We start from the raw sequence: 21,153 nt of genomic DNA, 5'->3' as shown, positions 1-21,153 counted from the left end.
GGAAGCTAAATGTGTTTTTTAACCTCCTGCACAAGCACAAGAGGCAGCTGTGCTGCCTGCCTCCACCACCTTCCTGAGTAGTCTTCAGTTTCACGAATGTCCATTTTTAACAGTCCAAAGGTTGGCAGGTATTGTTCAGGGCAAAGTTTTTCATTGCATGCATATTCTTTCGAGGCAGACATGCTCTCCTGAGAGGCCTCGTTTCAGTACTTTTAAGAATTATATCGGCTTCTTGTGCAGTACTGTGGATATGTTGGGAGATCTATGACAATTAACCAAATGAGAAAATAGAGTGCTTGTAATTAAGATAATCAAGCTCAGAAAAAACCCACCCTCCTAATACTAATAGCCATGCAGCTTTAAGCTGTACATTAATTAAACCCTGGATAACAGTTACAGTCACTCTCAGGCAATTTGGGGGGGAGAGAAAAATACGCAAGATCTGTGGCATGGAGACAAAACTGCTGCTAAAACACATCATCTTCTTTTTGGCGATCACTCGTAGCTGAGTAAGATTGTCTTCCATAAACACGGTTTTAACAATGAGTCCGTAAGTGACTGTGGAGGCCAACTCTGGACCCACACGTCCTTCCATAGTAGAAACATTGGTTTCTGGGCAGGAGTTGATCAAGGTGTGAATTTGCCAAGCGTGCCTTCCTCTTAGCATGTTTCTGCCTTGCGTCCTGAGTTTGAGTGTCTTCAAAGCCCATGACACACTGCCACTGACTTTATCTGCAAAGGTTATTTGTCCATTTTAAGCAGTTGCCAGGACGATTTAATGTGCTTTTTGCTTAAGGCCGTCTTCCTGCAAGAGCAACAAATGTGCCCAACATCTATTTCTGATCTGAAATTCTGCTTTGAAGCCTATATATGTGGCACAATCCCAGCAGCTCCTCGTTGATCTAGAGGCTCTGATGTGCTCCTGATAGGATGATAAAATACAACAGGAGATTCGTGTGAATGTTGTATGATCTCTGCTCTTTTGAATCTGCTCATCCTAAGAGCCAGTGTGGTGTAGTGGTTAAGAGCGGTAGACTCGTAATATGGGGAACCGGGTTCGTGTCTCCACTCCTCCACATGCAGCTGCTGGGTGACCTTGGTTGGGCTAGTCACACTTCTTTGAAGTCTCTCAGCCCCACTCACCTCACAGAGTGTTTGTTGTGGGGGAGGAAGGGAAAAGAGAATGTTAGCCGCTTTGAGACTCCTTCGGGTAGTGATAAAGCGTGATATCAAATCCAAACTCTTCTTCTTCTCTTCTTCTAAGGAAAAGCCCATTTCTCTGCTGCATCTGATCATGCTAAAACATGGCAGCCCTTGCCCCAACCTGCAATGGCATCTCCACCCATGTCAATGGAAGGTGCAACTCTGCACTCACAAAAATGTGTCTGTGCTACATAGAGATGTCCTCTCCTATGAAGTAATTGGATCTCAGGGCTCTGGATATATATGGTAGTGAGCATGGGTGAAGCTACATTTGTTTGAGTGTTTTGCAGCACTGGAAGCTTCCTAGTGCGTCAGAAGAAATCTCATCACTTTAGGAGGACTAAGATACAGAATAACTGTAAAAAATACAGGGAATAATAATAAATTTTATTATTTATACCACGCCCATCTGGCTGGGTTTCCCCAGCTACTCTGGGCAGCTTCCAGCAAAATATATATATAAAATTAAAACGCCAGACATTAAAAACTTCCCAATACAGGGCTAACTTCAGATGTCTTCTAAAAGTTGTGTAGTTCTTTATATCTTTGACATCTGATGGGAGGGCATTCCACAGAGACAGCACCACTGCCATGAGGGCCCTCTGACTGCTTCCCTGTAACTTCACTTATCGCAGTGAGGGAACTGCCAGAAGGCCCTCGGAGCTGGACCTCAGTGGCTGAATGATGTGGGTGGAGACGATCCTTCAGGTATACTGGGCCAAGGCCATTTAGGGCATTAAAGATCAGTACCAACACTTTGAATTGTGCTTGGAAACATACTGGGAGCCAGTGAAGATCCTTTAGGACCTGTGTTATACAGTCCCGGCGGCCACCCCAGGACCATATGTAAAAGAAACATGTAAAATAAACATAGTGATTAATCAGCAGAGTGTATTTAATGGATACAGCAAGCTCCAAATTCTAACAAAGATGTGCAAGTAGCCAGCAGGCGGAGCAATAAAGGGGTAAACAGGAAGCCTTAACAGTTATTTAAATATGAAGCAATTGCATTATCCATTGTTAAAAGAAGTCCCACAAGCGGTGAGTTTATTACTGGAGAAAAAAAGAAAAAGATGGGGGGGGGGGGAAATGAAGGAAGATGGATCTTTTTGGTTTCTCTTCTGAAAGAAGAAGAGAATAATTCAAAAGATGCTGACCAAAGGAAACGTGGATTACTTTTCTCCAGGTCTAAAGTTCATGGGAGGAGATTATCATGAGGCCAAGGATGCCACTTGGGTAATGAGTTCTGCTGAGCGGGGTAGAAATAGGTGATCCATGGAGCAAGTGTCAAAAGACAGTGTGCCACTCAGACTGGAAGGTGCAATGCTAGTTTCAGTGTCCAGGTGTGCAGTGACTGTATGTGTCACGTAACTAACAGGAGCGAAGAAACATCAGTTTTGCACCACTGTGTTCAAGTATACGGTGCAAGAGATGCTGCTGTACTGTAACACCTAATCTATTTTCTTGCCTCAGTAGGTGTTACCTAGGGCTATCAAAGCTTTGCTATATTAGGGCAAAAACGATGACAGTAAATTGGTACAGGGGTGGAAATTTGGGATAAATCTTGACATCAAAGGTTTGTCAAGAAGTATGGAAGTTTTAGAATGGTTTTATGCAACTGATCAGATGACTACATATATCACCAAACTTATAAGAGGCATAAATTCCCCCAGGCCCGTCTTAGAGGGATCTGCCGCCCTGGCGCAGCGATCCCTCGGCGCCCCCAGCCTGCCGCCTCTCCGCCCGCCTCCCTCCCGCGCTGGCCGCCCCTCGGGAGGGGTGGTGGGCGAGCGGGGGATGAGAGGCGTGGCGTTGGAGCGGGCGCCCGCGCTCCGGCGGGCAGAGGATGAGGGGCGGGCGGACGGGCGCTCGCGCACCGGCGGGAGGGCGGGCTGCAAGCCGGCGGGGGGGGGCGGGCTGCAAGCCGGTCGCCCTCGCCTCCCAGAGCCCCAGCTGGAGTGCTGGAAGGTTGCGCAAAGCCCTGCGCCGCTTCAGCGCTCCAGCTGGGGCTCCAGGAGGCGAGGGCGGGCGGCTTACAGCCCGCCCGCCTGCGTGCGAGTGCCCGCCCGCCCGTGGGGGCGGGGGCGGGTTGGGGAGGGGGAGCCCGGTATGCCGGCGGGCTCACGGGGGCGCCCCTGGGGTGCCCTGCGCCCTGGCGCGCCGCGCCACCGACCTCTATGGATGAGACGGCTCTGAATTCCCCCCAACTCTGCAGAATATTGCTGTTTTGAATGAAGTCCCACTCCCTTGACAGCAGTTCTGACATCCTGGTTGTCCTGATATGGGAAACACTGGAATACTCACTGTGTGGATGATGAATGAATGAATGAATAAATAAATAAATAAATAAATGAAAGTGAATGAATGAATGAATACCAATGAAGGATTTATATGGGATGCTTATAAATGGCAGGCCTTTAGTGGTTGCTGTTGAGCTTGCTAGCAATGGGAGGCTGTGGATGTCAGGAAGTTCTGATCAAAGCTATATGTGCATTTCTTTTGTTTACCCGCAGCAATTATACCACTGTGTGAGGAAACAGAGACTTGTGGATACTTAAAATGCAGCAGTATACCAGAGGAGATAGTGTTTTGTTGATGGGAAAAGAATACCGCTCCTTGGTTTGTCTTCCATTTTTTCTCTTGAGCCAATGGGAGCAGACCAGAATGAAACAGAAGGAGTAGGTATAGAAAGACCTCTTGTCCACAAAATGAGACCAAACAAAGATAAAGTACTGTTGATGGGGGCAGATAACCATATTGATAAATTATTTTATTCTGTTCAACCTCACGCAGAATATCCCATACACAAAATGTGCAAGTTGGCACATTTACCCCCTACTCTCAATGCAGTTATCATGGTGCAAAGGGAAGAGTCAGGCCAGATTGGCTGGCCCTGCCCCCAACTTTGTGTCTCCCCCCTGTCATCTATACCAGTGGTTCCAAAGCTCCCCACCTCCCACCCCCCACATGAACCACTTGAAGATTGCTGCAGATCTTGGTGAACCACTTAACACTTTTTCTGCCTGTTGTAGAAATTCTAATATCATAGAATGTAAAACAATAAAAAGCAGAACAGGAATTGGAAGAAGTAATAAAATAGAATTGAAAATCAATATACACATTCAATGCAATGGATGTGCCATCTCCCACCTTTAACCACAAATCCACAGACACCCTGCAGAACACTTGAATGAAGCTCACAGGCCACAGTTTGGGATTTATGCATGGGAGGAAGAAGGTCTGAAGCAGAGAGCCTGCTTTATGTATGTTGACTCCTCTTGCAATTTAAAGCTCTGGCACTGCAGGGACCCCACACATGTGGAGCAGGTTCTCCATCTCACACCTTTTCCCTGCAATGCATGCAAGATGGTGAGGGCCAGGTGATGGGGCTGAAACAGAAGGGGCAAGGTATAACCAGCAAGTATAACCTGTTCCCCTCACTTGTTTGAGGGTGAGCTGACATAGTACAGGGCTATGCTACTCCCAGCTCCAACAGGAAAGTCTCCAAAGAAGAAGAGTCAGAGCAGCTAGATAAGATGCTCTTATGTCCTATTGCCTTCTTATGATGAACTTGTCTCCCATTCATGTAAACTTGCTTCATATTGTGTAGCTGTGAAAGCATGACTAATGGATGGCGTTTGAGTCTTGGCTAATCTCTGATCTACCTCTTCATGTGTCTCTGGCATCATATTTGTACTGTGAGTCAATATATTTCAGCTTCCTAATGAGTAGATTTAACTCTTGGTTGAAGAGGAACTGCTAAGTTACTATGAGAAGTGTTAACCCTGTTATTAGGGACGCGGGTGGTGCTGTGGTCTAAACCACAGGGCCTAGGGCTTGCCGATCAGAAGGTCGGCGGTTCGAATCCCTGCGGCGGGGTGAGCTCCCGTTGCTCGGTCCCAGCTCCTGCCTACCTAGCAGTTTGAAAGCACGTCAAAGTGCAAGTAGATAAATAGGTACCGCTCCAGCGGGAAGGTAAATGGTGTTTACGTGCGCTGCTCTGGTTCGCCAGAAACGGCTTAGTCATGCTGACCACATGACCCGGAAGCTGTATGCTGGCTCCCTCGGCCAGTAAAGCAAGATGAGCGCCGCAACCCCAGAGTCGGACACAACTGGACCTAATGGTCAGGGGTCCCTTTACCTTTACCTTTAACCCTGTAATTGAACGGATTTTGACCCGAATTTAGCATGGCTCACTACTAGGAGTCTTATCTGTATGTATGCTTGCAATATATCTAGCTACAGTTCCATAGGATACATAACTTATTCAAGAAACATTAAACAACGTGTTTGAGGAAAGCATTGTAGAAATGACGACTTGATACAACTGTATTTTTCCTTAATTTATTTCCTCCACCACCCCCTGCAATTTTTAAAAACAATCAGCAGAACAACACTCTGTCCTCCTCAGATGTGGCTATAGCTTGGCTTCGTGCTGTCTGAGACTAGTTTACATTTCAGTAAAGAATGACAAAAAAGAAAACTGTACAGGACACTTTCATTTCCCCCCCCTTCATCTTTTTTTTGAACATTTATATATATGTTTATAAAAACTTGATTAGCAGCTTGGCTGGCACCCCCACAACCCCCTAGATAATACTTTTCAACTAGAAGAAATGCACTTTTAGACAATTACACTAGATAAAACAATATATACAGTTTTGACAAATAAATACATAAATACAGCCATCTGTATATAATGGTACATTTAAACTTCAGATAATGTCAACAAGTTTTCTTAGTTCATTACCTTTTTTCCTTCCTAAATTTTACTTCTCTACATGACTCTATAAAGATTTAATCCCAATAAGGGGTCATCTAATCCACCAAATCTTAATGACTCTGGAATCCTCCAAAGCCGCCCACTAAGAAAAGCTATTATTATATAGTTCTTCAGAAGATAAGACTTCTGAAAGCTTATTGGCAACATGTGCTTTGTCCATTCAAATTTCAACAAAAACCAAACATGACTTAGATTCGGATGTTGGTTGCAATTGTAAAAAAATAGTGGTTTGTTCAAAAGTAACATAAGCACTTATTTTCCTCAAATATTTTTTTTTTAAACCCAGTAGTTGTTGGTTCTTTACAATCTCTCTGTGACCAAATACTTCCAAGTAACAGAACTTGTATGCAGGTTTCAGGTTCCAAAATCGGTCTCCCTTTGCTGATTTAACCCCCTCCCAAATATGCTCAAAAATAATTAAGAAAAGTATAAAAAACCAGTTATTTTTAAAAACTTCTTGTACATTCAAAAATCAGGGCACTCATGCTTAAGGCTTTTGAAACACTAAGAGATAAAAAGCCTGTCGCAGCTCCATGCAGAACAAAATGTTACATTGCAAGCTGACTCTACAGACATATGCAGTGGGAAAGAGAATAAATTGATTTAAAATATATATACAACACTTTCCGTGATGAATATTTACAAATCTGTCAAAGGAAAAAAAAAGAGAGAGGAGAGAATGCTAAGCATAAATGCAACACTGAGGGATATTTCAAAATCTCTTGATTTAGGAAGATCTTATTTCTTCACTGTTGAAAATGTATTTTTCCCATAGTAATCTTGCCATTTTTAGATATATATTTTTTTTAAAAAAAATAGCTGCTGGATTTAAACTTAGATTGCCTTGTACTCTTTTAAAACACTGATTACATCTTGATGTATTGCTAATTGTGATTCAGTACTGCATTGAAACCATATCTCTCGTCTATATTCCAATAATAATTCATACGGTAAGCCAACATACTTAGATATTTTATAAAGCATGCCAACTTCTCTAAGAATGTAATGTAGGATCCTATGATGTGAAATGTGCAGTTTGCCCTTCCTCCTAATGAAAGCACTCATTTTTTTGCCCTGTTTGTGGGTGTTTTCAATTTTTTTTAAAGCTTGAGAGTTGATTGAGATGTGATACCTCCTCCTCATTTCTCAGTTTTGCCCCAATTCTGTTGAAATGCACTGAGTTTGTTACTGGAGGGATTCATGATATGGCCACAGACCAGCAGGGAACTGGTTTATATGTTACTCTATACATCCCCTGCTGTTTCCGAATGATGCGTTTCCATCTGTGCACTTTAATATCTGCAAACATACCCCATGTGACGTTGTTGTCATATGGTGAGTTTTAACTCACCATGTGACAACACTGCATCACATCTCACAGTGAATGTTTTGTAGACATTACGGTCCAAGAATGTCTCAGTAACATCTCAGTCACTGTGAGTTTTCAGTCCTGTGTAACACTGGATTGCAAATTTCTGGCCACCACTTAGTGCCTGTGTGCTAATGAGAAAGCAGTTCTCATATAAGAAAATGAATAAGAATTGTCAGGAAAATGCTGAGGTTCTGCATAAGCTGTTAATCAAGCCGAAATACAGGAACTCTTTAACAGCCACTACAGAATGCCTTCCAGCATGTTGGTAGTAAAATGTTAGTCAATCTACCTGAAGTACCCAAAGATGAAGTGATTTATTGAAGCTGTAACTTCTTTGCAATCTGTAACGAGTTCCACTTCTTTCCTGAGACGTTCTTGGGCATCAGTGCAACTGGTCATTCCTAAAACTATAACGCTCACCATAACTGTCACTGTTTTTTATCCTAGTTTGGGTTGTGTTACACAACCAGTAGGCACAGCGACACCCAGTAGTTCCTTTACAAAATACCGAGCAAAGGTATCAGTTTTTAACAGATTATTTGCACAGTACATTAAATGCATGCGGCATACTTAAAACATACTTTCCAAAATAAGTCAAACTATCTTAAAAGATAGAACAGATTTCACACTGGTGTCTTTGTTCTGTAAGTATGATAAAAATGTATCTGAATGTCTCTCTTCCTGGCTAGTGAGCAGCTGCCATTGGATGATGCTGGTCTAGTGAGATGCTACTCTCCCTACTACATCCTAAAGCTGATGTATGGCTCACGTGTACATCACGTGTACGCATATCAGTGTCTGATATAAAAACTTGTTCTCTGCAATGTTTGACCTGTGACATACAATGGGCATTTCACACATTGAGCTATCATTTGCTATTGCAGTCATTTGGAGGCAAGTTAAAAAGAAGCCCTTTTCAGGCATTCACCATGAATGAATGAATGAAGCGGGCACAGGCACAATCCCTGCCCTCAGTGACCTTTGCACATTGAGTGTGAAGTTCAGAATGAGACTTGCAAGTACATTCAGCTGAGCATGCTTAGAAATATCTGCATGATGAGAAATCCTGCATTGTTTAGATTCCCTATCAAGTGGAGAGTTCTAAGCATTTTTCTGTCCACTCAATGTGGGAAAGTTGAGGTGATGCATGTGGGATGGAAACACTGAGGTGGGGCTGGTGAGCAAGCCAATGCACCTCCTAAATGCTGTCTCCCTCCCATGTTGCTCGGATGCCAAACTAGTCCTGAGCTTGTTGGCTGCAGCGAAATCCAGATGCATTGCTTTGAGCACATCAATTCTGAAGAAAGCCCCATCTGAGTTCGATGGGACCTACTCCCAGGCAACTGTATATCAGATTGCAGCCTAAGTGATGACTAACTTCTGCCAGTTACTCAGCTACATGAGTAAAGAAAAAGCACCTTGCATGTGTTATAACAATGTGACACCAGATGGCACTGCGGAGTTCCATCTTTCGCCAATGTGGTTTCCCCCTTTGAAGTGTACAACGCGTTTTTCTGAAACTTTTTTTTTGATGTGTCTAGATCCAGCCGATGTCCACCAAGCAGTCAACAAGCGTGTGTGGACTTGCTTGCATTTTCTAGGACTGATATGGGAAGTCTCTACCAAACCGACATGCGCAGCTACCATGTGATATTAGAACAAAACACCTTTGCATCTTTGATATTAGATGTTTAGAATTTAAAACCTATTGATATGCTGAGGTGTGCTCTGTCCATTGCCTGCACATAATCTCTTTGCCAGTAACGCCATCTAAATTAAATGGAAATTGTTAATTACTTGGCCTGCTTTTATTTGCCTTTTGTTCAGCAGTTTTAAAATTCAGATTTATTCCCCAAATTATTTTTCAAATTTAATATAGTTATGTGTGATCAGAAGTGGCCTTATTTTTCTTCACTGCTATTTTCAAAATTCCTCATTTGCATAGCAGGTGTTCTGTGCTGTTATATTTTTTTTTAATGTGGATTATCACCAGCATGAATTAGATGGATATGAAACTTTTCTCTCTGGTTGGGCTAAGGAAGCAGGTATGTGGGGTTGGGCTGGAAGTGGACTTATTGGTGGGCATCTTCCTGGAATCCCTTGACAGAACGGCTGTTCTCTGTGGCATCACACAAATGACACTAGCTTTCAAGAAAAGGAGGGAAAGGAGTAGGTGGTTTTTGAATGTTCAACTTGAGACACTTTTGTTAATTTCAAATCGTGATGTAATCATAATGCCACTGCATTTTGCTTGTTGGCAAATGCAAGGTTCAAATTTTACATGAAAACTGAGCCACATGCATTGTTTACTAGAGCCTGAATTTTGCAGTGGGAGATGTGTTTGTGTGTGGCATGAACCTTTCCCCCTCTAATAGTATTTTAAGCTTAAGGGAGAAAAATGACCCCCAGCTGCTTCTTCCACTGCCACAGGAAAAGCAACAGGGGATTGTTGATTTTTAGGGAAAGGCATTGAATGCAACAGGGATAGAGTAATGGAATTATAGAGCTGGAAGGGATCCTAAGGGCCATCTAGTCCAATCCCCTGCATTGCAGGAATCTCAACTAAAGCATCTATGACAATCTCTGCTTAAAAACCTCCAAGGAAAGAGAGTCCACATCCTCTTGAGGGAGACCACAACCTCCACAGAGGAAGCTTCTCCTCCCATGCAGATCTTCTACCACAGATTGAAGCATCAATGGCAGGCTATAGATGCTCATATAATACCGGTAGATTTGCCCCAAATCTTTGAGTAGTATTTCCAGCATAAACACTTCCCTCAGTAAAATAAAAAATAAAAAATAGAATGGAACCTCTGCTGTGTAGGGGGCTTTGTAATATTTTTCTTCCACCCTTTATTTCAGAAAATATCTCCGGAGTCCAGACTATTAAATATGCATCAAAAGTGCTCCAATCCCCTCAACTAAAGGAGAGCATGCTCATTAGTGTTCTAACGGACCCTGCCCCTGCTCAATCGTAATTTCTGAATTCATTTCGGCAGTCACACTGTGGCACATAGGAAGCAGCAAGGGGGCAGGGAAAGGAGGTTGTTAACAGTATTCCATTCAAACTATGTGTTGTGTATGCAGAGCAAAACAAGCTGAGGATTTATCTGCTACTCTTCTAAGTGGAAAGGCATTACCACCCATTCCAGAGGTACTAAAGTGGTGCCTTTCAGATGTTGTGGACTCCAGCTCCCATCAGTTGCCAGCCAGTAGGGCCCAATGGTCAGGGATGATGGGAGTTATGGTCCACAGCAGCTGAAGGGCACCACCTTGAGGAACCCAGTCTCCTTGCCACCCAGCTTGAGTTGCTGGTAAATTTAGGAAAGATTTTGAGTTGTAAGATTGTCCACTGCCAAGTTGATGCTTGATTTTGTAATAGCAATCTCTTTGGGGTTTTTTTTAATATTGGGTATCGCTGCTTTTAATTGACCTACCGATGTGTGTGGCTTATTATTACGAAGTTGTCAATGTGTCTGTCAAATGATGATAAGTGCTGGCTTCAAATCTAATTACTGTTAGTGTCACTGGGTAAGGCATGCAGGGAGTAATAAACAGAAAGCCCTCCCCTTTCTATTGGTTCTCTATGTGGCTCTTAGGCCTTTTAATTATGGGGAAAAAACTAATTATGCTTATATCTACAGAATACAGCGCTATAATTCCTATGGGCAGCCTTTTATAATTGAAAACGCACTTAGGCTCTTCGAAAAGCAAAGTGCCGTAACAAACGGTTTTTAACACTGAACCAGTGAAAGTGTTGGCTGAGGATTTGCTTCCCTCCCACAGCAGTTACAGATGTTGTTCAGTTAACAATACTGCATATCCTTAATAATCACGTGATCCTTAATTATGTGTCTACAAATATAATAATAAAATGGAACACCTTATTTTGATAAACGGGCAAGTCATCATCTGTATTAAAACTGCAAAGTTCTAACTAAAAGATTCATTTTTTGCAGTTTACATATTGGAGAAATTTGCCTTTTGTAATATAATATAATGTATTTTGGCACACACTTTTTGTTCTGTATTTTAACATCATCATCATCATCATCATCATCATCATCATCATTATTGTTAGTGTATTTTGAGGTCTTATGTTGCATCTTAGTGAAGAAATTGCGCATAGTGGTTTTTTCAAAAAATAAAAACCCCGCGCCATCCTATTTTGGGGTCTGTGTTTTAATCTCTAACAATGCATGTCTACTCAGAAGTAAGTCCACTGGAATCCAGTAAGGCTTACTCCCAGGTAGGTGGGATTAAACACTTGCTTCCAAAGAATCCTCTGCATGGAGAGAGACTCCTGATTTTTCTTGTTCTTTCAACCACAGCCCCTTGTTCTACTTCAGGTCAGGAGGCCACTAGTATTTAGGGGAAGGAGAGGCTAATTTGAAATAGAAGACCATAATAAAACTGCTTAGCTTTCCCCATTCAAATCCATTTCAGTGAGCATGAGATCAAGAAATGAAAGAGCTAGGATTCTTAGTCTTTCAGATTGCCTACCCTTGCCTTAGAGGAGGGTTCCTATTCTGGAGGTGTCACTCAGCATCTAGCAGTCATTTGTCCCCTTTATGCAGTTATGAGACTGGCCAAGACAGATGTGATCCTACCTTTTTTGACAACTACGTTATGTGGTTTGTAAACTAGAAATCAAAGCCGTAAAGAAGAACAAAAACAAAACAAAAAACACAGAAGATCTTCCCCTCCTGGAAGTTAGCATCCCATTTTCCAATCAAAAGACATCCATTTACTCTCTACTCAATTAATTTTTTTGTGTTTTTTTTTTTACAAAAAAGCATTTACATCTGCAAAATGTCCTAACACCTGAGGTGCTTCTTGCTTGACATGTCATTCCAAATTCTGTGCATTTCCTCAGGTGATATCTGATGCACTGTGATAACGCGCCGGTATCTACATAGGCTGTAGGCCATCTTCCAGTGATTAAAGCCACTGTTTTGAAAAGGGTGGATGCCCAGCTTCCGCAGGCAGAGTCCCACGTACACATCTTCAAGATGAAGAAGTCTTGTGTGGAGGGAGGTTTTGTAAATCATCTCCGCTACATCCGCTGAAAAGATGTAGCCAGTGCCCGAGCAAAATGGCGGGTAGTTACTGTCAGGGTACAAGTCCCTAGGCATGTACCACTTGCTACGGACATCTCTTATCGGGCCTCCGTTGATGACGTAGCCAGTGAAGTATCTCCGCCTTGGCTTGGTATTGGGTTTTAGCAATTTGTAAATGAGGTTGTCCATATTCACGAAGATGTCGCTGTCCGTTTTCATGATGTATTTGGCTTTCGAACAAAACGTCGCCACCCACCTCATTCCCATCAACGTCTTCAGAGTCAGGTTGTGATAGGAGTCGATGAAATCCTCCACGATGATGTCATGGAAGATTTGACTTTCCTGCTCCACCATCTGATTTAACACTGGGTCTGTGTTTTTCCCCAGGAGAAAGAGAGTGGAAATCTTAATACCTTTGAAGTTGTTCTCGTCTCCCCACGTCTCCCGAATGGCTTGCCTGGCATCAAATTCTTTGTGTGTGGTGCTGATGAGAATGACCAGGAAGGGGGCATTCTTTTCACACTTCTCCGGCTCGTTTATGAGGAAATCAAACGAGTGAGGATTGATTGGCCGAGTCCTTATATTGCCGAAGGAGACATTCTTTCTAGCTATTGAGATGGTGCGGAAACTTTTGTGGACTGTGTAGGACGAAGTGGGTCGTGTTATACTTAAGTACCATAGAGCACTTGCCCAGCAAACGACCGTCAAGACATACAAACAGGAGACTTTTGAAGCCATTGTTCCTGCAGCTCTCCTATTCAGCAGAACAAATGAATAGCCTCGCTACCTCTGGCATCTCCACATACCACAAGAGCAGCATGTTACTTTCTAAGCCGTAAAGTTCGACGCAGAGAAGCAACTTGGAATGCATTCATGGGGCTCGGAGAAAAGGATTAACGTCTTGAGGGGTGTTCCTTCTCCTGTGTAGTCCCCATTCCTCGTGGCAATGTGTTATTTCTGAAAAACATGAACAGAAAATGATTTTTTCTTGACGGGGGCTGGTTTATGTTGATGTTAGGGTAATCTAGCAGCAAAACATTTGAAATGCTAAATGATACCACTTTGAGGTGTTTTAAGGTTTTGTGCAGAGATAAAGGAATGGTAAGTATTATCAACAGGCTTGGTAACGACTGTAGGGAAGCAAATAAACCACCATTAACTTAACGTGGCAAAGCAATGCAGTTCACTTGGGTACTTTGATATTTTCAATATTGCCTTGCAATTATGGTAGCCCATCTAAGATCTTCAGCAACAGGTCACAAATACCCATACTGATGTCTTTCTCTTACAACTAGTTTTGGCAACCTGCCCCGTAATTGGCTGACCTAACATTGATCTGAACCATATGAAAAGAACCCTTTATTGTAGGGTCATATAGCACAAACTATCAGCTGCCTTCTGAAGTTCAGACAGTCCCTCACATACCCAGGGGTTACGTTCCAAGGCATCATACGCATTGGAAATTGCGTATAATTGAAACCCTTTGACAAAGCATGCAAGCGCCCCAATCTGCCCATTTAGTGATGTTTCAATGACGACTTTATGACATTTCCAGGTCAGTTCTGGGTTCGGTGCAATGCACGTGTACAAGGTCATCCACATACTGTACGCGGATAAATAGGGGGCTGCCTGTATTGCATATGTTTATATTTGTCCTTTCCTCAGAGTTCAAGGTGACAAACACTAAAATAATCAACACTGAATAAACATAAAAAGAAACAACAAGAACATGGTTCAGCAGTCTGAGAACAGATGATACCCAGTTACAAGCAATGCCTGGTCAAAGTATTTGGCCTAGGTTCTCCCCCAAAAAACTTGGTGCAAATTGTTTCTTGCCGGTTGTTTTCGAAGGTTCATATTTTTAAACCTTTGCTCTTTCTGCTGCTTTTGTACTTTATGGCTGATTCTCAAACTCAGTTCCTGTTTTAACGTATGTGACTTTCTGCCTTGCGTTCACTGAAGGCAAAAAGTAAAAGTGTTTGAAATAAAGAAATGGAGTACCATTTGCTACATTTGATTCTGGTGGTTCTGCTGTGGGGTACCTCAGGGCACTATTAAATGCTATTTAATATCTATATGAAGCTGCTAGAAAGAGCCAGTAGGAGATTTGGGGGCAAGGTGCTATCCGTACACTCTATTTCTCCCATTATATCTGAGTGAGGAGAGGCTGTCTGGGCCCTGGAGTGGTGCCTGCCTGGGTGAGATGGTTGAAGGGAAACAAGCTCAGCTTGAATCCTGGCAAAATGGAATCCTGCCACTGTGGGGAGAGTCACTGGCAGAGGAAGAGGAGTGCGGGGGGAGTGCACTGCCCCCGGCAGCACGATCCTGGTGGGGTGCCATCGTGGTTGTGTCCCCCCTCCCCGTGCTGGGTGCCACGCCCCTGCAGGCGGTACACCACGCCCCCGGGACATGTGCCAGCCCTACCTCCGCCTGCTCTCCACCCCCCGGTGCCGGCGCATGAAGCTCCACCACTGGGGAGAGTGGTTCCTGTGTCAAAAAATTGCCTGTCTTGAATGGGATTGGTACACAGTTTAGGAGTGCTTATGGACCCCTCCTTTGTCTGTGGAAGACCAGATAACCTCGGTGGCCAGAAGCACCTTTTACTAGCTGAACCTGGTAGGAAGCCAGAAGAGTTCCTAGACTGGGATGCCTTCACCACAGTAGTTCAGGCACGAATGACTTTGAGACTGGATAATGCACTTTAAGTCAGGCTTCCCTTGCACTTGCCCTGGAAACTGCCGTTAGTGCAGAATGCTGCAACACAGTTGTTGACAAAACAATCTCAGTCTGCAGCATCTTTCATAGTTTCAGTCATAAGGGAAGCAGGCAGGTCTGGCCTCCCTGAGTCCTGTATGGTCACACAGACTCCACTGCAAACAGCAGCGTGGTCGTGTTACACTATGAGGTAAACTTTGTCAACTTTCAGATGTTTTGGGCAAAGGCTGTCAGCTGGGGCTGAAAGGAGCTGTAGTCCAAAAACATCTGGAGGGCACCAGGTTGTCAAATGCAGTTGTAACACTTCATCATTAGTCTCAAACCAGGGTTCCTGGTTCTGGCCAAGGTCTTTTTCTCTCGCCAGAGGAGAGAGTTGCTTGTCTGGTCCCCTGCTGTGCTTCAGCACTGCCACCATAGATGGCAGGGATCACGTGGCAACTGGGTTCCATTTGTGTTTTCTGCTTGGTGTTTTGAATTTTTACTGTACAATCTTTATTTTAGAAGCTGCTTTGGGTGTTGTGCTTGTGGCAGAAATGAGACAGACAAAACACAAGCGCTTTTTTATTTCTCCAGTATTTCCCCCCCCCCCCCAGTTAAGAAACTGAATCTGCTCTTTTAATTTTCAAAATGCAATAAATACTACTAAAGATTGCTGGTAATAAATTTATGTGGTACTTCAAATTCCCTACAGTTCAGATTTTTAAAATATATATATAATGTGGTTTGCTGCGTTTGTTTTTATTTGAGTTGTTAAAAATGGAAAATTGGGACTTATGCTTTCATGCATGCAAATTAAACAAAATGGACAATAAATATCTGCTTTTGTATAAAAAGCCACTCTTCTTTTTACACAGTGAAAAAGTTGTTGGTGCATTTTTTAATTATTATTATGACAGAAACGAGATCTCTCTGTTGTGAAATACTAGAGGCTAGGGAATTACTTTGGGGAACTTTTAAACATTCTTAATGTTTAAAATTTCCTGTTATAGTAAAACAAGAGCCACTGCTGTAATGAATGGGGAAGTATGTTTCCCAACAATACTTATCCTAGAACATAAGACTCTTCTTTATGGTTAATGCACTTAACGATTTAGCACAAGACATTTTGCTTTAAAGAGATTTGAAGGCCTTTCAGGAAACGTTCAAAAACATTCTGAACAAGAATAAATCTGGTTATATAGGATTTTTTTTTAATCCTTTGTTCCTTTTACTACTAAAGATACTTGCATAAAAAATAGGATCATTGGCACCAGAAAAGAGTTTGGGAATTCCTTAGGCTTGTAGAAAACTTTGGAAAATCCAAAGTTTGGATCATTTTTTTGCCCCCCCCCTTTCCCCCTGAATACAAGTTATAGTATCTCCCACAGAATACAATGGAACCGGTTAATCACTGCTGCCTTATATTAGACCCAAACCGTATATAATTCCACCTAATTTGGAAAATTAAGCTTCTGATGAACTATTTCTCACTGAACTCATGAAGGCTTAAAGGTGTTTTAACTCCTCTAGATATCCGCTCAGATCTCTCAGGGTCCTCCTCAGTTCAACTAGACATGCCAGGTACTGAACCCATGGACTTTCTACTCTACCACTGAGCTTATAAGCCTTTGCATATATATGAGGGTTAGCACATCCCCCCACCCCAGATACTGTGCCGTACTTTCAATGTGGAATGCTTTTATTTTTGAAATTTGTTCCAGAGGCATCTAACTCTTGTGCTTCTCCTCTCATTGCCTTTAAGAAATTGTTCCTGGAACTCCCTCGGATTCCGTGTTGTGCGATAGGTCGCCCGTGATTACATCGATCACATTCCGCTACGGTAGTAACGTGGAAATTGCATCCTGGAGAGATTATAAACTGATGCAAATAACACATTTCACCTTCAGTTGCCATAGCCACTGTGATTATTCCTCATCGCATATGTGCCATGCTCTTCTCCAAGCTGTCTCAGTGAGCCTCCTTCCCTCTATTAAATCAACTATAGTGTTTTTCGTTTGATGAAAACTTTACCACAGCAACAGACAGGGACCAAACCCCCTCCCCATACGAGCCCTCGGCGCCTTTCTTTTTTGGGAAGGGATGTCTTTCAGTGCCATTTAATAAATTCTTCATTATCTCTGCAATAACGCTACTGACAATATTTGCCACCGGAGCCTGTTAAATTATATCACAGTAATAGCCAGTTTTTCAAACAATCTTTTTTCTCTGCTCCTTGTCTTAATCTTAAACCTTTTCTTTCCTGTAGTGTTCATAAAGATGCTTGTGGTGTGGCAGCCTGGGCTGTGACTTTCAGGTGAGGTGACAATGGCCTTGGTGATATAGAAGCCTCTTGGCGGAGCAGCGCAGCTTTCAATTAATCTGTGTCAGGATGAGAGGAGCTAATACTAATGTGATGGCTCAAACATCTGAAAGCATACTTACGATGTCCGGGGTGTTAGCTCACTGAACTGAATAATGAATCAGCCTCCTATAACTCAACAAGTTATCACGAGCGACAAACAATTTAAAACTTTGGCATTTATTGGGCAGATTTCTGGGAGAGCTTTCGATCTTACGCGTCAGACTATCCACACAAAATTATCCAGGTATTTCTAGTGCCTTTCACTCCAAGTTCAGTTCTCCACATTTGCCTTTCGCTCTAAGTTCAGTTCTCCACATTTCTTTTTTAAGTCACCAAGAAAATTCATTAGCATTTTAGCGCTAATTACCTGCGGCACTAATTTCGACAAATCCCAACTTCCTTCCTCTTGGCCATGCCATTTGTGCCATCTTATTAATTGTCATCTTAATAAATCACTCACTTTGGACCTTTCTTCACTTACTATTTATAGTGGCACAGCAACTGTTTTGGGATTGGTTGTTTTTTTTTAAAAAAATTGCATGCTGCCATGTGACGTCATTATTCAGCAAGTATTCCAGAATAGTGTTCTTAAAAACAAAAAACAAAAACCCCCTGCTTTTCCTTCTCTACCACAAAAAATCTGATATTTTGCGAAAGATCTGGAATGGCTCTGTGTGGGATTATTCTGGTTTTTGGTGTGGAGGGGATGGGGGTTGGTGGATGTGGTTTGGGGACGACGACACCTATTTCATGCCACTTCTATTTGACTGGTGTGAGTTGTCAGTTTGAGAGTTCAATTCAGAGGAGAGTGGTGGAGGTCAAAGTATTGCCCATGACATCAATTCTTTGGTGCAGACAAACTTTCATCAGAATAACCAGGTTTGCCATACCTAAGGCAGACACATTTTTCCTCCTTTAATCTCATATACTGCACACCCACATGATTAGAATTCCTGAATGCTAGGCATTAAATAGAAAAAACTAACTAACTAACTAACTAACTAACCCCAATAAAATGGCTGTCTACAAGTGCAGACTCATAACTACAGCATTTACTGGCTGAGGGAACATGAGCGTATGTAAAGGGTGGGACTTCAGCTCTGGAACTTTTTCCAGCTTGGGCACAACTTGTCATTTGTGTAGAAAGTAAAAACCCACACTCATTCTCTGATAACAGGGGCATGTGACCAAAGCTGCAGATACTCTTCAGAACATCACAACAGACAGCAGCTATACCACAATAGGTGGTAAGTGCAAACAGGCCTTTAAAAAATGTTGGGTCAAAAATCAACTACAGATCCTCCAAGTGTCCCTATTTTCCAGGGACAGTCCCAGATTTTCAGAAGCCGTCCGGATTTCTGGTTTGATCCTGGAATGTCCTGCTTTTCCTTAGGACAATCCTATTTTCATCAGAGAAATGTTGGAGGGTATGCAACTATACCACTACAAATAACATATGCAGAAAGCCCCCTTGTTTTTAAAAATAAAATAAAAAGTGGCCAACACCACTTCTCCCAAGAGCAATGCCCCACTTCATGAATATTTTACTTAGTTTGAAACCTGAGACAGAAAAACACCCATGATGTCCTTCCAAGCCACACATAGGTGCTGGCTCCTTGCGGACCTGGGTGCCCGAGCACCCACAAAATTGCCCATGAAGGGGCAGGGCACCCACACATTTCGGCACCAGGGCCACTTCATGGCACCTACAGGCCCAGGCACCCACCCACAGTTGCGGGGCCAAGCTGGCACTCCTAAAGCTGCGTATTTAGTGCAACAGATAGTATACATTGGAGCAAAGGCTAAAATAGGGTTGAGGGCTACACACTCACACACTTTCTGAATAAGCAGAAAACTGAGCATCTAGAAGAAATGTTTCGCATCTAATACTCTGCCAGCATGGTTCCACTAGTGCAATGGGATTCTCCTTCCACTGTGTGCCCCCAAAATCTTCTTTTGAGGGTGCACAGGGAACTGGAGGGTACAGGAAAAGAGGTTCTGTTGTGTGCATGGAAATTCCTTATGCCAAGAGCATGCCTGCATTGTTCGGGGTCTTTTTCCTGAAAACACCATTGTTGCAACAGCTTCAATAAAGATCAAGCTTACTAGCTGCTTTGCTTCTCAATCTTCTCTGGTTGGCCTCTGTTTTTCAATCCTACCAATGGAGAACCTGCAAAGGACTTTGCAAGGGCTCTTGTGTACCCCATAAGGGAATAAGGGAAGATTTTTTCTTACAACAAAGGAATCTACTATATATAAAGAAACAGCAATCAGAAAACCATAATAACTATTTTCATTATTAATTGAATTTCAGTTGTATTCAGTATGCTGAATGCAACAATGGCAGTGAACAGAAGAATCAGACAATTTTTTTTTTTACCCATTAACTTCTCTTCTTTGAAAATAATTGATCATGGAAATCATAATATCTCAATGCAGGTGTCATGGAGGGCATTTAATGACGTTAATTGGCTCTCCAGACTCAGGGACAATAGAAAAATCATGTACCATTTTGAATATCATAATCTTCAATGAATTCTGTTTGAAGCAACATACGTGACAAAATTGCTTAGGATAAAGGTAATAAGCACTGATCCTTTTCTACAGGAGACATGTTTGATTAAACTCTGTTCAATCAACAGACTCATATTCTAAAATATGTGATTAATCCATCATTTCACAACCCATTAAGATTTTCAGTCCAGACACTGTGCAGAAGGAACTGAACTCTTTGACTTTTTACGAAAATGAAACATCTTAGTTTTAGATTTATAAAGGGGAAATTGGACAGCAATATGAAGGGTGCAGCAAGAATGTGTAATAATCTAAACAGGAAGGAAACCTGAAATTCCACCTTTTCTGTAACAAAAAAGATTGATTTTTTTAAAAAATTTGCTTTTTAAAAGAAATGATGTGTTATAGATGTAAACATTTTAAATGTCAATAGATACAAAGCAGCAAAATATTTTATAATGATTAAAATTGTGAAGTGTAATTATAGCTTTTTATCAACACAATTCTGGAACCTACTGAAGATAAATAACACAAGGTCTCTAAACGTCCAGTTACCCATCACAAATATATATAAAAAAATGTCCAGCAACACCTTAGAGGCCAACTAAGTTTGTTCTTGGTATAAGCTTTCGTGTGCATGCACACTTCTTCAGATATGAGCATGCACACAAAAGGTTACACCAAGAACAAACTCAGTTGGTCTCTAAGGTGCTACTAGACAATTTATATATATATATGTTTTGACTGCGTCAGACCAACACGGCTACCTACCTGAATCTACCACCACAAGTAATAACAGACATAAGCTACACAGAGAACATGCTCATCATAACATGACTGAGTGCTGTCTCTCTCCATCCCACCCTAATTTCTAAATAAAACTTTAATATGCTGATTCCTACCTGGAAATGATTTCTAACCTGCAAGCTGTGTTCCTTAATCATGAACATGAACTTACTCAGGCCTAATATATGTGTGAATCCAGCTTGCTGGTTTCGCTGCAGCAAATGTTCAGCCACTGTGTGAACAGAATGCTGGACTAGATGGGCCATTGGCCTGATCCTGCAGGATCTTCTTATGTGAACTCTATATGCAGAAGGCTTCACTCACTCCCCTGAGATGCACAAGATTCTCATCACTTTCCTTAACCTTTGATGGGGAGCAA

General features: G+C 42.3%; 1 protein-coding gene and 1 long non-coding RNA gene across 2 annotated transcripts in view; one reads left to right on the top strand and one right to left on the bottom strand.

The window, feature by feature from the left end:
- LOC117056284 overlaps positions 1 to 21,153 on the top strand; it is an 80,885-nt gene that overhangs the window by 14,069 nt on the left and 45,663 nt on the right. The window lies entirely within an intron of this gene.
- Positions 11,497 to 21,153, bottom strand: part of B3GALT1 (beta-1,3-galactosyltransferase 1) — a 79,745-nt gene continuing 70,088 nt past the window's right edge. The window contains exon 2 of the mRNA XM_033166480.1: positions 11,497 to 13,375. Within this exon, the coding sequence (XP_033022371.1) occupies positions 12,176 to 13,156 (981 nt within the window). The 5' untranslated portion in view covers positions 13,157 to 13,375 and the 3' untranslated portion in view covers positions 11,497 to 12,175. The remainder of the gene's footprint in view (positions 13,376 to 21,153) is intronic.

The sequence above is a fragment of the Lacerta agilis genome, chromosome 1 (genome assembly GCF_009819535.1).
Source record: "Lacerta agilis isolate rLacAgi1 chromosome 1, rLacAgi1.pri, whole genome shotgun sequence".
Taxonomy (NCBI): Eukaryota; Metazoa; Chordata; class Lepidosauria; order Squamata; family Lacertidae; genus Lacerta; species Lacerta agilis.
The sequence above is the reverse complement of the archived record's forward strand: the minus strand, read 5'-3'. Positions and strand labels throughout refer to the sequence as shown.